General features: G+C 43.4%; 1 protein-coding gene across 4 annotated transcripts in view; it reads right to left on the reverse strand.

Annotated features, from left to right (window-relative positions):
• The window catches only part of LOC144770855 (uncharacterized), a 68,118-nt gene extending 58,992 nt beyond the window's left edge, over window positions 1-9,126 (reverse strand). For all 4 annotated transcript variants that reach the window (XM_078655639.1, XM_078655637.1, XM_078655636.1 and 1 more), the window contains exons 1-3: window positions 8,921-9,126; window positions 2,254-2,380; window positions 799-906 (exon numbers count right to left, since the gene is read on the reverse strand). In XM_078655639.1, the coding sequence (XP_078511765.1) occupies window positions 799-906; window positions 2,254-2,380; window positions 8,921-9,028 (343 nt within the window). In that variant the 5' untranslated portion in view covers window positions 9,029-9,126. The remainder of the gene's footprint in view (window positions 1-798; window positions 907-2,253; window positions 2,381-8,920) is intronic.
• Between the last annotated feature and the right edge of the window lie 6,201 nt (window positions 9,127-15,327).

Here is a 15,327-nt window from a genome sequence, read left to right on the forward strand (position 1 = left end):
TTGACTGATAGTAATTTAAAGCCACCCAAGTCTTGAGGGCTGAAAGAGAAGCAGACAGAGGGAGGATGAAGGAATATGGAGTGACATGAGAGGAAGATCTGTTGAGTCACAGTCAAAGAGACAAAAGTATAGTCATAGGAATAGATAAGGACATTCAGGAGTTTTGTTCAGGGAGACAGTGGGAATTGATCACTAAGCGGTAAGTGGTAGTTAAAGATTCATCATAGGTTTGGGGTTTTATTCTGGAGGGAATGACCATGACATATAATGTCTATGCCATGTTCAAAGTTATTCGTCTGACAGCACCTGCTTGAAGTACAGTAAAATGTGTAGGTCACAGGGCAGTACAAGTGCAATGCATCATTAAGGTAAAGGACTAGGGGGAATGCATGTTACGAAAATTTCAGTCCCACGCGCCATACTCCTTGGCTCAGTTTATGAATCCACATATCCCTGCAAGCCACAGGAGATGAAAAGATGATTTGTCAACAGAGAGCGCTTTAATTTGTTGGGAAAAGGACTGCCAACATGGAGAGAAAAGTCTGCCTGGTAAATAAGCTTGGAAAGGGGAAGGGGAGGGCTTTTCAACAGCAAAAAACTGTGTCTAGTCGGATTATCCCCATTACATCTAAATCAGAATGTTTGATGAGTGTTTATCAAGAAAGCTAGATGAATACTTTTACAACAATCATTAAAAGACATGGATTACAATGTTTGTGATAAGTTACATTACTTTAAAAAGAACTGTGCTGGTGACGCCTTCTCTGTAACAGTAAGCAACTAAAAAGCTCTACTTACTTGAGGTGAAGTCAGCAGCGTAGGTATTAGCCTCAGAAGTATGAGTCTGTGGGACATGGGGCTCTTTCTCCTTGTCTATTTGGAGTAAGGCATTCTGAATCTTACAGCCTGTTGTAAGAATAGAAACAAAATGAAATTTAGATTGTGTAGCTAAAGCGATAGAAATAACACACCCAGACCTGCACCCTTGGACATATACATTTACACATACACACACACTGCCCCGCAACCGAGAACGAGATATGTCTGGACAAGTAATGTAAAAAAAAACATGCTTTCTCCCTTTGGAGGTCTCCTAGGTCGGCCATGATCCCTGGCTCTTGGGCATCTGTAGGGCTTAGAGGCCGGAGGAAAGTCAAACATCAAATCTTATAGAGAAAATGTAGGTGTAGGATTCACCCAGGCGGTGCATGCCCAATGGAGAAGCATGGCTCACTGGTTAGAGCGACAGACTCTGAAGCAGAGATCAGGCCCGGGACCAGGGTTGAAGTCCTGACGCGGCAGGGTCTTGGGCTCAATGTCCGCGGACTGGATAATTCTCGCATCGGTGCCTACTCTAATCATGGGTCCCACGCTGCAACTCTGGGCAATAGCTTGCTTAATCTCCACTGGGATACAACACTGGGATGCCTGGCTTCACCTTGGGGTTGCCCAGGAGAGGCATCTCACAGGGAGAGCCAGGAAGGGTTCCACAGCGTTATACAGCGCCGGGACGCCCCGTTGGGGCAGCTGTGCGCTTTACAAAAAATACACTACACTACTTAAAACACCCGGCGTTGGTACCTAGCGTTCCCATCTAAAATAAAAACCGTGGACACAACACAATAGTTACAGACACAGTCTTATTACCATCCACCTCTCTGATTTACAGTATTGTTCCACCCCACACAACCCAGGCTGCATCTAGTTAAAATCATCAGCCACTGTAGAATTTACTCATTTCCTTCCGCTTCTGAGGGATTGCACTACAGTCCTATCGGTGTCCTAGCTCAGATCAACCCACACTTCATTAGGGAAGTCATTTCAAAGCAGGCATGAGTAGACATGCATGTTCAATTACTTGCATCATCACCAGAGCCCACAGATCCACAACAGGCAGCACCAGGTCACGAATGATGAATTTAGGGGATTGTACAATCACTGAAAATTATACGTGTGATGGTGTAATGAATATACATGGCGTTAAAAAAAGCAGAGATGGTAACACAATCCAGGAAAATAAGGACTTCAGTAGAAAGCCTGCAGCACTGAAAGGGAATATATCCAGAGGAGACACATCAAAAAGTCAAGTCACCGGCAATTAAGATAAGAATTTATTGAGCCAGGTTGCTACCATGAGTCTCCAAGCACACCATATACAGGTGTGGCGATCGAATGCGATAACATCAAGTGCGGAGGCCATGGTTTGGGACTACAGTGTGTCAACAGCTTCAGATCCAGGCAGTGCACACTCACCCAGTGAGACCAAGGCCAGCTGGATTTCATTCATCAAGGTCTTGTAGAGTTCCTTCTGCCACTCATGTAGAAGCTTTGTCTCTTCTTCAAAGGAATAGGGCGCAGCGTCGTGGAATGGAGCTAGTGCCTAGAAGACGAAGAGGCCCATGATAAAGGCATCAAAGTTCAGAATGAAACATTCATTCAGTGGACACACGACAGGTGGATTCAGTCAATAGGAAGAGACAATGTATTCCTTACTAGCTCTTTCTCCAAAACCAAGCAGGACAGAGTATCAGCTCCACCAAAATGGCTTCCATGAATACAGGTAGGATAAAAGGATTTCAAACCCATCTTGCCCTTTGACCCTGCTGAGATGTGATGGTGAGCATGGCTGTTCCCAGTTGGTGAGCATGGCTGTTCCCAGTTGGCGAGCATTGCTGTCCTTTAGCTACAATGCATGCGCTGTCAGAGCGACTGAGTTTGCTGTCCACCATTTTTTGTTAATATACACCAACAGCTCACAGGCACCAGGTAAGAGGGCGGCCTGGCACCGGAACAGCCACCGTCTCAGAATAAATAGGAGTGATATTTAGGATGACTGGAGGAAGAGGTCAAGGGTCACAGAGACACATCAACACATTAAAAAGGTTAATGCCATTACACATTGGTTTACATTCCAGCCCACCAGTTGCAAATGGCTGCTGATTGATACAGTTGCAGCATAATGATTTTTTTTTAACAAAGGAGTCTGTAAGTCTAGCGAATATAAGAAGGTACATTTTTACTGGTGAAGTGAAATTATAAACAGAGGCCACTGGACACTAAAGATGCAAATGGATTCAAATGTGTACCACAGCTGTTCACTATAGTACAAAAAGTCACATATCATCAATTGGAAATCAGTTAAATCAGTTTGCAACTTTCCAAATGTCATTTTCATCAGTGAAAGCGTAGGAAAGTGAACAGATCAGTATACTTTGATTATACATCCCATCTCCATTTTCTGAAGTCCAAAAGGGAAAATCTTGATTTTTCTGCACCGAGTTGCGCCCTCAGGACAGCACTTTCTGACATTCAAATGTATTACTTTTCAAGGATTTCTAAAAATACTTGGCGAATTTATAAGTATCTCCAAAAAATTCCAGGACTGGAGTTGTAATACTGAATAAGCTTCCTGGAATATTTTGGGGCAGTTGCTCTGTCCCACAAATATTTTAGGATTGGAGTTAGAACAGTATTTTGACCTTTCGGTGTCGGTCACGCCCACTGCTGCTCTGAGAGCGCAGTTCAGGGTAAGAAACCGCATCCTGCGACAAAAGACAAAACAAAAATGGAAAAATGCCTGTGTCATGTGTCCTTTGCATCCTCGCTATATTGCGTTTATGATCTACACAATCCAATGATGGCTTGCATAGTGCATATTTAATAACAATGGATGCTAGGCCTGCAAACCCTATAAAATACTGGGGCTTATTTGCAAGGACGGTCCCCGTTTTTCACCAGCAGTCCCGCCGGCAGATTTTGAGAAATTTAGCTCATGTCCCGGTTTTTAAAGAGGGACGACTGAAAATCACAGGAGGTGCTTTTTGAGGTTTTACAAAGCAGGGATAGTTAGCAGTTGTTTCAAGAAAGCAATTTCATTAACAGGCAAGCTACTAGGCTTAAAATTGCAGTTTATGTATGTTCTTCCTGCCGGTTCTATAATTTCCTGCTGATGAGCGCTGTCATTCTGTGCGCCGCCTTGAAGTACAATTGTAGTCCTTTTTCTATTTTTTTTAAATGTCCCAGTTTTTGGCTTTAAAATTCTGGTCACCCTACACTTTTCCCCATATTAAAAGTGACGCACCGGCGGCGCAAGGGGCTTGCAAATAAGACCCACAGTCTCTTATGTTCTTGGTAGTGCAGCTGTGATATCCCTTATCATCTGTAATAAGAAAAGGACAGGACCACTGCAACGTGGTACTATACTGCAATGTTTGACAGCAATCTGCTGTGGTGTAACTAACAAACACAGAGACAATGCCTGCTGCCACAGACAGAAGACATCAGAGCACCTCGCCCACCCTTCAGCGGAACTCCTGCCAGTGCCTAATTTGTAAAAAAAGAAGTGCAGGTGCTGAAACTTTTGCCAAGGAGGCCACAGCTCACTTCTTCCTCTGGAGAGCACCACTTTCAACACTCTCACTGCCTCAGTCTCTGTCTTCTAACCTTGATCTGTTGTCTGTCCCCTACGTCTTTGCTCTAAGAGTCTATCTTACACAATCATGCCTGCCTGGACAGGCGTATGCTGGCCTGTCTATGAACATTTCCCAGCCAGAAACCATGCAATGTATGTTATTCTTTTTATTTTGAATTTGGACAATTAATATTGAGACCACCACCTGCAGGGTCAGAAATTGTAGCCCCGGCCCTGTGAAAGAAGTGCAGGGGCTGAGCACCTGAAAGCTCCTGCTCAAATTAAGCACTGCTGGTGACCCACACCAGCTTCAAAACCAGCCGCGTCACCTACATGGCCATCAGGAAGGGCACCCTTGATTATCTATCTGACAAGCTCCCTGCGACAAGCGCCTCTCGGCAGACCGGAAGTCGGTGCATACCAGGGAGAGAAGAACAGGTGCAAGAAACTAAAAACACATGCCTTGCTCCATTTTAGGGAAGTCCTGGACGCGCACTTCTTTACAGGACACACTATCAGGGTATAGTAGGCACTTCCACCCCCTGAGCCCAGCTACCCTTCCATCCACTCGCTGAAGGCATCTTCGCTTTTGACCCTGTGCAGCGCTCCAATGCCCTCTGTCTAGGTTGGCGCTATACAATCCCACATACACACAGAGCCAGCGGACAGCGATGAAACTGCTCCCAATAGAACATTTCATTGAGTGAACGGAACAGCTTACACGTGTTTACAGTAACTAACACGTTACTTGTTGGTGTGCTTATATCCGCAGTACATCCAACACGTGCATTACAGGTTATCTGCAACCAGAACTGCTCTTAACATGAAAAGATAAAGAGCCCAAAGGGGTCTGAGTGATGGTGTGACCCTGTGGTACAATAAATAAAATACTGCCACCTCACCTTACAAGTTACATGAAGTTCTATGACCTAAAAAGAAAAGCATTCTTTAATGTCTTGCTATATCCTTATAATTTACGTCATGGGGTCACGTCTTCTCACATAGTACAAAAAACATCACAAGGCACACTCAAAGGGGCAGATTTACAAGCCCCTTGCGCTGCCAAGACGTCACTTTTTGTGACGCACTGGCGGCGCATTTCACTGCTCCATATTTACAAGGACAGTATAAGCCACCTTGCAGGACTTCTCCTGTCCTTGTAAATTTGGCCGCTGTACACGCACCACTTTGCGTGAAAGGGGCGTTCCATGGGTGTTTCCACGCAACACCCATGGAATCAGACACATTCCCAGACTTACAAGGAATCGTAGACCTGGAAATGCGTTAGACGGCTATCCCACCCCAGGGGTAGCGTAGCAAGGAGAAATGTTTTAATTTCTCCTTGTTTTTTCCTCTTAATACGTGCTGCATTCTACTGCTCGCATTGAAAGAGGAAAATGCCTGTAGTGATTGTTTTCGTGCAGGAAGGTGCCCCTTCCTGCACAAAAACAGTCTCCCCACGACGCAGCCATCCTTCCACCATGGTGCAATGGTGCCAGCGCATGGCTGCAGTTTGTGTGCCAGTGCAGGGGGATAAATACAAATGTGGGGAGCGCAGATTCTACGCTCCACTCCCTGGTGCACTGCAAGAACTGGATAAACTATCCAACACATTTTATAACGTTCCACATTTCTCCAAGTTAATCTAATGATAAACAGTCTTTTCAAAATTTTCATTTTCGCCACATCCATAGCATAATGTATTTTGGAGGCTTTTCATATTTGCGTGTGCCCATCCGGACTTCTTCATAAATATGATCCAAAACGACAACAGGTAGTTCTAAGCAGCATCTTTTTATTTCAAACCCAATGCATTTCGGGCTGTAGCATCAGCCCTTCGTCAGGGGTCACTATAAAATCAATTACAGAAACAATCGTCATTGCCAAATAAATAGCGTTTTTCACAGCATACGCAAGAATCAGCATTTAAACTTAAAAGAATTCCCCTTCGTGTTCAGAATTCAATATACTAAAATAGTGACTTATCATCGTGAATCCACCAAGCAGGCTCCACAACGTCACATTATCCAATAAGCACAGATATTACTCCTTGTCCCCAGTAGTTTTGTGCTAAAACCCTCTATTCAAGTGAAGCATCCTTTACATTCATTTTTACGTTTTTTGCTGAATCCCTTTTTTTTCACCATATTCTAGCAATTAGTTAGTGTTAAACTCCAAATCCAGAGCAGTTCGAATCCTCTTTGTACTTTCCCATTTCCCAAACGGCCCCTTCCCTTTCAATACATGCAAAAGCTACACGTTTTAATGTCATTTGCCTGAGCCATATTTTTCATTGCGCGCACACAACTGCATTCGGAATGATTAAACTTGCCGCTTTACACATCGTTAGTATGAAAAACATCTTTGTAATTTTTATTTGTTTTTGCTTTAGGGACGTGATTTTTAACGTGATTGCTGCCCTGAACTTTGCGTGTTCCCAGATGTGGAATATTCAATAAAAATTACAAAGATGTTTTTCATACTAACGATGTGTTTTACACTAACGATGTTTTTATATTGATGACGGTTGTTTCCTTTCACAAGCAAATGCAGGCTGGGTTACGTAGTTCATAAGGAAGCATTAGTAGTTTTAGTTGATCAGGTGGTTTGTTAACGAGGGGTGGAGCATGTAGATTCATAATGGAGTTTGGAAACGTGGCCAAACACACGAGAATCTTTTGGTTGCAGGAAGCACTTGCTGAGCGACCATATGAAAATGAGCTAGCAGGTAAAGCGGCAAGTTTAATCATTCCGAATGCAGTTGTGTGCGCGCAATGAAAAATATGGCTCAGGCAAATGACATTAAAACGTGTAGCTTTTGCATGTATTGAAAGGGAAGGGGCCGTTTGGGAAATGGGAAAGTACAAAGAGGATTCGAACTGCTCTGGATTTGGAGTTTAACACTAACTAATTGCTAGAATATGGTGAAAAAAAAGGGATTCAGCAAAAAACGTAAAAATGAATGTAAAGGATGCTTCACTTGAATAGAGGGTTTTAGCACAAAACTACTGGGGACAAGGAGTAATATCTGTGCTTATTGGATAATGTGACGTTGTGGAGCCTGCTTGGTGGATTCACGATGATGAGTCACTATTTTAGTATATTGAATTCTGAACACGAAGGGGAATTCTTTTAAGTGTAAATGCTGATTCTTGCGTATGCTGTGAAAAACGCTATTTATTTGGCAATGACGATTGTTTCTGTAATTGATTTTATAGTGACCCCTGACGAAGGGCTGATGCTACAGCCCGAAATGCATTGGGTTTGAAATAAAAAGATGCTGCTTAGAACTACCTGTTGTCGTTTTGGATCATATTTATGAAGAAGTCCGGATGGGCACACGCAAATATGAAAAGCCTCCAAAATACATTATGCTATGGATGTGGCGAAAATGAAAATTTTGAAAAGACTGTTTATCATTGGATTAACTTGGAGAAATGTGGAACGTTATAAAATGTGTTGGATAGTTTATCCAATTCTTGCAGTGCACCAGGGAGTGGAGCGTAGAATCTGCGCTCCCCACATTTGTATTTATTACATTGCTAGGGCTTGCATATCCCTGGGACGCACGCGATATGCCAAATAATAATGTTGACTATAAAATTAACCCTAAGAAAATATGGTGTGCATACCACCCCTTTCATGACCAGTGCAGGGGGAAGCACAAAGATGCAACATAATATTGTAAATATGTCACATCCCTGTGCTTTGAAAGTGCCGCAGGGTGGGACCGCCAAAGGGCTTGATGTGCTGCGCTGCTGCACTTTCTTGTAAATTTGCCCCCAAATCTTCATGGTCCTGCGTCTGTCACATGACAGGTGCTGGCTTCAACGCTAGTCATTTAAGCAACCTTAGAATTATACATGTATGAGCCGACCCTACAGGAACACTATCTTTGCCAAAGACAAGGGAGCTTATTTACCAGCGCCTTGCGCCACTTTTGCGTTATTTTTAACATGGAAAAAGTGACGAACGTGTGGCGCAAGGGGCTTGTAAATAAGCCTCAAGGTGTCCAGTGGCAACGCATGTGTGGCCTCTTCACTTACACCTAGCTTTTTTTCTCCAAAATGACTGCAGTGTGAGATTTTTAGTCCAGCTTTTGACACTGTAAACAGGGTCTCGGGTACCCAGCATGCCCAGTGATGCTAAATAAAATGCCCCCACTGGCTGAAGACACCAGAAGGCATGGAGCCACTCGGGGGCTCTGGAGATATGCCCAACGGGCCACTAGGGCAGATTCAAACACACAGCCCCACGATAACAGAGTATGGGACCTTAATTAATGCATTATTCATATCTGGCTCATGGACAGAGCAACCTGGTACACCACCCGATAAGGAGGACTTATTTACCGACCTGATTGTGCACACCGGGATTGCTAAATCTGTACTTCCACTAGGTAAACACGAACTACAGATCCCAGAATGCACCCCATACTGACAGGGAAACCAGGGCTGGCTCCGAGGGGCCATTGGGCAGAATTCTAAGGCAGGCAGCGTTACCACTCACCTCCTCCGTGGAGTGCCACGCCATCCTTGCTTCTCTGAACGCGGCTCCCACGGGGGGACTGTGGAGTCCGGTCAAGGAAGAGAGGATACGGACACCGGACCCGGACATCACACGGTCCACTCCCTGGGCAGAGGCGGAAGTGGAGCAGTATTGTCTGCTGTCAACCCTCTGCGCATGCGCAGAGCACGAAGCACTTCACATCTGGAGTGAGCAGATCACGCACAAGCAGTCAGGAAACGCTGCTTTTTATTACACAAATTAAGCCGCGTGACCAGCGAACTGTCTATGTGTTTTTTAAATATTAAAAGAGCTGCAGACGTCCGACCTGGGGAACCGGGCTGTAGCCTGGTCGTCGGCTCAACCGACTGTGATTCTGGGGAAATCTCTCAATCTCCCCGTGTTTACAAAAATAATAGTGTCCGTGTGTAATGTAACCCGATGTAATGTAACTTGTGCTTATCTAAAGCGCTTCAATACCTTCGGGACGAGTTCGCACTATATGAAACCACCAAAAACTGTAACTACGTAAGAAAAGTAAATATGGGGTTTCTTTAAATTGGGATACTTTGTAGTGTGTCATATTTTTTAAAAAAATGCTGCGGGAAAATTAGTTATTTTGCATTTGCAGTTGAAACCTTAAGGCTAATTACACTTGGTACCTGTAAAGACGGACGCGGGTGTTGTCGTTTCTGTGTCTCTACGGCCTATGGGAGCTAATAACTGCTAAAATTATAGTCTTTGGAACTAGGGGACGGGTTATTTTATTTTACTTATTTTATTTATTTATTTATGCGTTTGTATATAGCGCGGACTTTACCCGAAGGCGTCAGAGCGCTTCACAAAAGGAACAGAAAATTCCAAGTGAACAAATTACAAAAGCAGACGATAAATTACATGAGGTAAAAGTGACAATTGTGAGCAAACAAAATACATGAGGTAGCAAACAGTGCAATACAGGAGGAGAGAGTGACAAGTGGGCAGGTTACAAGCGAAAACAAAGTAAATTTAGAGGTGTCGAAGGACGCGGTCATGGTGTGTGGGGGTGCCAAAAATAATTGTTGCACCGGGCGCCACTAGCGGTAAAGCCGGCCCTCAGAGGCGCCTACATGCAGGCAAATCACGCTGTTTAATGTGGCACATTCTGTGGCAGTAATATTCCGCTATTTCACACGCAATAGAAATAGAATTTCCAGTTATAAGTCCCAGGTTAACCTCCATATACAGCATTCACTTTCAGAGAGGGGAGCGGATGTGGCCTAATGGTTAGAGTGGTCAACTTCGGAATAGGGGAGGAGCCGTGCTCGAGTTTCAGCAGGGACTCGAAGCATCCTGTGATTCTGGGAAGATCGCTTAATCTCTCAGTGCCCAACAAAAAATAATGTGCCCATCTGTAACGCAACTGGTGCTCATGTAAAGCGCTCTGATACCCCGTGGTCGACTCCGCGCTATATAAAACTACCACAAAAAAAGTGTCCTGACAACGTTTCCAAAGAAACTACAACTGCACAACACCATTCGTGGAACTTTTTACGTAACTTCAAAATAGGATTGAGCTATTTTTAATTTTATTCAGGGCCGGCTTTAGGCATGTGCAAGCTGTGCACCTGCACAGGGCCACCAAACCCCAGGGGCCACCACGCCAATATATATCCTTAATATATTAATCCTCTGAGGATGGATACGTGTGCGCTACCGGTGCTCTGGCCGCATGTTTTGTTTTTATTAACTTTTATTAGGTAATGGTGTGTTTATCTTCCTCTGGGCTCGCGGAGTTGTGCCTGTGTCTGGTTGTCGTGGTGTATGTGCGCTTCCCTGTATGCATGTTGGTTGTGGGTGCCTGCATGTATGATCCGTTTTGTTGTGCCTGTAGAGTCACCACCATGCACATGTGCCTATCAGTCAGTATATGTCAGCTAGGCCCCTTGCATTTGCCAGTTCTCGTTCTTCATCTCATTCATCCACAGCCTCGAATGCCTCACTGTCGCCAGGCATGGGACTGAGCCATGGGTAAGCGCAGTGCACATGATCCTGACGCATCCCTTGCCTCAAACCCCAGCTGAGCCAGGCAGCGCACGCACTTCTCTGTGTCTGTGTTCCCACGCGTGAATGAAGGGTCTGTGATGCTGATGAGGGCTCGTGCTTTACATCCCTAACCAGCTGAAGCCGCAAGCTGGAGCAGTGGTGGCTGCTACTCATTAGCGCAGAGAAATGGAATGAACCCTTCTGATGTCTACGCTCAAATTGGATCCAGTTTCTACCACATAACTGCATAGTCTACTACCTTCTCCAGAACGGGGATCCGTTTCTGGGCTAGCACCCACCCAGCAAGTTTTTTCCCCCCATTTCCCTGTTGACCCCTACCCTGCACTCCTCCTGCTGCATTGCCCCCCCCCAATTTTCCCCGCCTGGTTTCCTCCGCCCGCCTCCCCTTCATTCCCCTTCCTCCTACCCTCCCTTCACTCCCTATCCTTTCCATCCTCCCAAACCCTTCCCTCCTCAACGCCACTCCATCGCTGCCGCTCCGCGTAACTCTATCCACTCCGAACCCTTACCTACCCCTTCCTTTCCTTACAGCACTCCTGTCAAATCAGCAACCCGGTCCTGATGAAGATCCTAAATCAATAGGATCGAAACTCCGTCAACCTGCATTACAGCACAACTCATGGCGCTTTACCATCCTCGGTTCCTATACTAACAGCAATTACTCATTCACCTAGGAGGAACCAACAATTTTGTATATATTATCTTCATTTTATGTCTTTTTGCGCTTATCGCTATTTTTCACCCTTATCTCATTCGCGGCATCACCGTTTGTCTCACTATCACGCAATGCACAAAGCCCCCTTGGGTTGCCACCGCATTATATGCCTCAAGTGCTGTTCTCTGAACTGTTATTTTGACTGTTTTCCTAAATTGTCTTTTAATATATGATGCTATATGCACTTTCAAAAACCAAAACATTTTGAGTCTCTCTCTTTTTTCCAGATCCTTTGTAATGTCTTGTACATGCAAATATATCTGTTGATCAAGTGAATCCTATTGAGATATTGTTGTTCTATACATATGTACACCCAGATCTCAATCTGGTCTACCGGTTATACTCCTATTGCTTTTCCCATACGTTCAGCCAAAGCACTGGTTTTGGATGTTAGTGGGTATCATTTCTACAGTCCCTGTGTGCAGCATAGAGACTCCTACAGAAGGAGCATACAAGGGGGGCCTATCTTAGCATTGCTGCCCCTGGCCGTGTGCTCTCAGTGGGGCAATACTGCTCCTATGACAGGGGAGCAACTTTTAAGTTACTGCCCTCAGTTGCATAACTCAAAATTATGGGGCTCCCCCGTAAAATCCAATGACGGACCTCATAAACTTCCATATCCCACCCAGTGCTACATGTATTGAAACCTGTAAATTTTAAGCACCCAGAAAATTGTGCTGCATGGGTAAAAACATATAAGGTCCCAAAAGCGAGACCTATTGGCTATGCCAATGCTTGATAAACAAAGCAAACACAAGGAAATGATGGACAGAGCGCTGAAACTTTACAAACACTCACCCCCAGTCACATATTTGGGTAGAATCCATCATCGTTCTTTAGCACACTTCACTACCCCAGTTCAGACACAGCTATATGCAAATCAGTCTTGACCCTGTGCCTCATGGGAACAGTCCAACCCAAACTGCCAAGCCATGACTTCCCTGGACCGAATACAATCATCCGGCGCTCAGTTTCGGGCTGACAGCCCTCATCAGCCAGGCTAACTTGAATCCAGTGGTAAAGTAAGCAACGGATCCACGTCTGGCATACCCTGCCAACTTAGGGCGAGCTAAGCAAACACAAGGAGATGATGGACGAAGTGCTGAAACTTTACAAACAATCACCCCCAGTCACAGATCTGGGTTCAATCCATCATTGTTCTTTAGCTCACTTCACCACCCGACTTCAGACACAGCTATATGCAAATCAGTTTTGACCCTGTGCCTCCTGGGAACTGTCCAGCCTGAACTGCCAGGCCAGGTCTTCCCTGGACCGGAAACAAGCTTTCTGGGACTCACAATGAATGCTTGTTTTGTACTTACATAACAAATGTCATAGGAAGTAGTACAATAAAAGCTGTTAAAATGGCCTACCCACTGGTCCGCCATAATATTACTGCTCAATAAAGTAATAGTGTATTCTGTTCTTGGAGTTCTCCGACCCCCATCCAGCATTCACAGGAATTCCTAAGGAACACTGCACTTGTTAGTCGAACACAATTAGCTCTTTGAATTTCTGACCCTAAGCACCTCTTTATACTATGCCCTAGCCAGGGCAATTGTGCTAAGGGTTTCTGGGTTTGACTGACAAAAGAAGTCTCAGATATCTATTTACCTGGGAACAGGATCTGTCAAACCAAAGAATAGAGGGACGTATTGACCTGCCAATCACTTTGTGTTACAGGTCTTTTATGGATTACTGAGCAAAGGTACTCCCAATATAATTATAGGTCTAGAGGCGGGGGAAAAGAACATACTGTATATAACAAAAAACCTCTAAACTGGCCTTTCAAATTTATCGAATAGGTATAACTCAATATCTGTTTTTCAAAGATACTACACACATATCAAATTTTCAACAAAAGATTGGTTTTCATTTGAGTTCTATTTTATTCGTCACATTGATTTATTCTTATTTCATTTTTCTTCAGTTTTTGTATTTTTAGGCTTTTTTTGTTAAAGGTAAAATGACAAAGATTTACAATATATTATTTCAACAATGAAGAGAAACTTTCACACAAAAGATCATATACCCCCATAAGACAATTATAAAAGACTAAACAATATCAGCATTGTCCACTCATTCAAAACTATCTCACCATTTATTCTTCTCATACATACACACTCTCATACTGTGCAAAAATACTAACAACAAACATCAAACAACTGAGATACAAGGACCCTATATGACAATATGCATTATTTTCCCATGGCATTAGTCCCATATGTTATTTTGTTGTTAATCCTTATTTTGGTGGTCCTCCTTGGTGGAGTTAGCAGATGTTTGTAGAAGGCCTACGTACGTTTCGGTGAACGCTAGATTTTACCACCTTCATCAGGGCCGACAAATACATACAAATGTTCAGATAAAACTGGGAGTTCTGCACATCTGCAACAATATAATAAGCATGTAAGTGTGTGTGCTGTATCTTAAATGTGAGTCAAATGACTTAATTTCTTTTTTTGACTTTAATTTCGTGTGCTAATTAGAGGAGAGGTAACCATCAACCCAACTGCACAGATGATATCTCTGTCTTAAACCTCATGTGGTGAGTAGAAGTGAAGATGAAAAACCAGTAGAAAGTAGTTTACAAAGAAAGCAAAAGATGCATGACACCAAAGAGTGCAAATGGTTTTAAACACGTGCTGGACTGCCACCAAGATAAAAGCGATTCCTGTTTGGTAACCTACATTCGTTCTGTCATATAGCTATCTTTGAGTTCTGTAATCAATGATGACCCATCTTGGACCTAAGCAGCAGCTGTTAGAGGAAAACACACATAAAAGACTTTATAGAACACATCTAAAGTAAAATCTTTTATGTGTGCTTTACCTTTAACAAAAAAAGCCTAAAAATACAAAAAAAATGTTTTTGAACTTAAGAAAAATGAAATAAGAATAAATCAATGTGACAAATAAAATAGAATTCTAATGAAAACCAATTGCTTGTTGAAAATTTGATATGTGTGTAGTACCAATGAAAAACAGATATTGAGTTATACCTATTCGATACATTTGAAAGGTCAGTTTAGAGGTTTTTTGGTATATATAGTACTGGTCTTTTATTACATTGCACAAAAGCCTAAAATGAAGACACAAATTCTCTCTTGGGGGTATCTCTGCCAGACACAACATAAAAATACCCAGATCAGCCTTAAGTAATGTTTCCCAAAATATTGCTGAATCGGGCAAACAACATGAAAGCCTAAAACCATTGTGCTAATGCGCTGGCAACAAGATCGCTTTCTTAGACCCTAATATCCATGGACCAAAATAATGTAGCAGTCAGTGGATTTTGATTAATAAAACTGTGCACAGTATATCAAATCCATACAAATATTGTGGAAAAGCACGAGTGATTAAACAATAGTCAACTACAGATTTGCACAATCTTCTGCAGAAGGTATGTACCCTAGTAGCTCTATCATAGACAGACTCTTGTAAGTTTATAGGATCTCGGGCCAACACATAGCGGCCTAAATCAGCACCTGTCGTGTCATATGTGCCAGCTGCTACTCCCGCTATGGGGGTGCATAGGTTCAATATCAGAAAATGTATGACTGAGCTTAGCATTAAATTCGCCACAGATCATATTATTACAGCTCACCAGATCAGAGTTAGAATTGAACATACGTTTTTCAACAATACAA

This window comes from Lissotriton helveticus, chromosome 7 (genome assembly GCF_964261635.1).
Source record: "Lissotriton helveticus chromosome 7, aLisHel1.1, whole genome shotgun sequence".
In the NCBI taxonomy this organism is placed as follows: domain Eukaryota; kingdom Metazoa; phylum Chordata; class Amphibia; order Caudata; family Salamandridae; genus Lissotriton; species Lissotriton helveticus.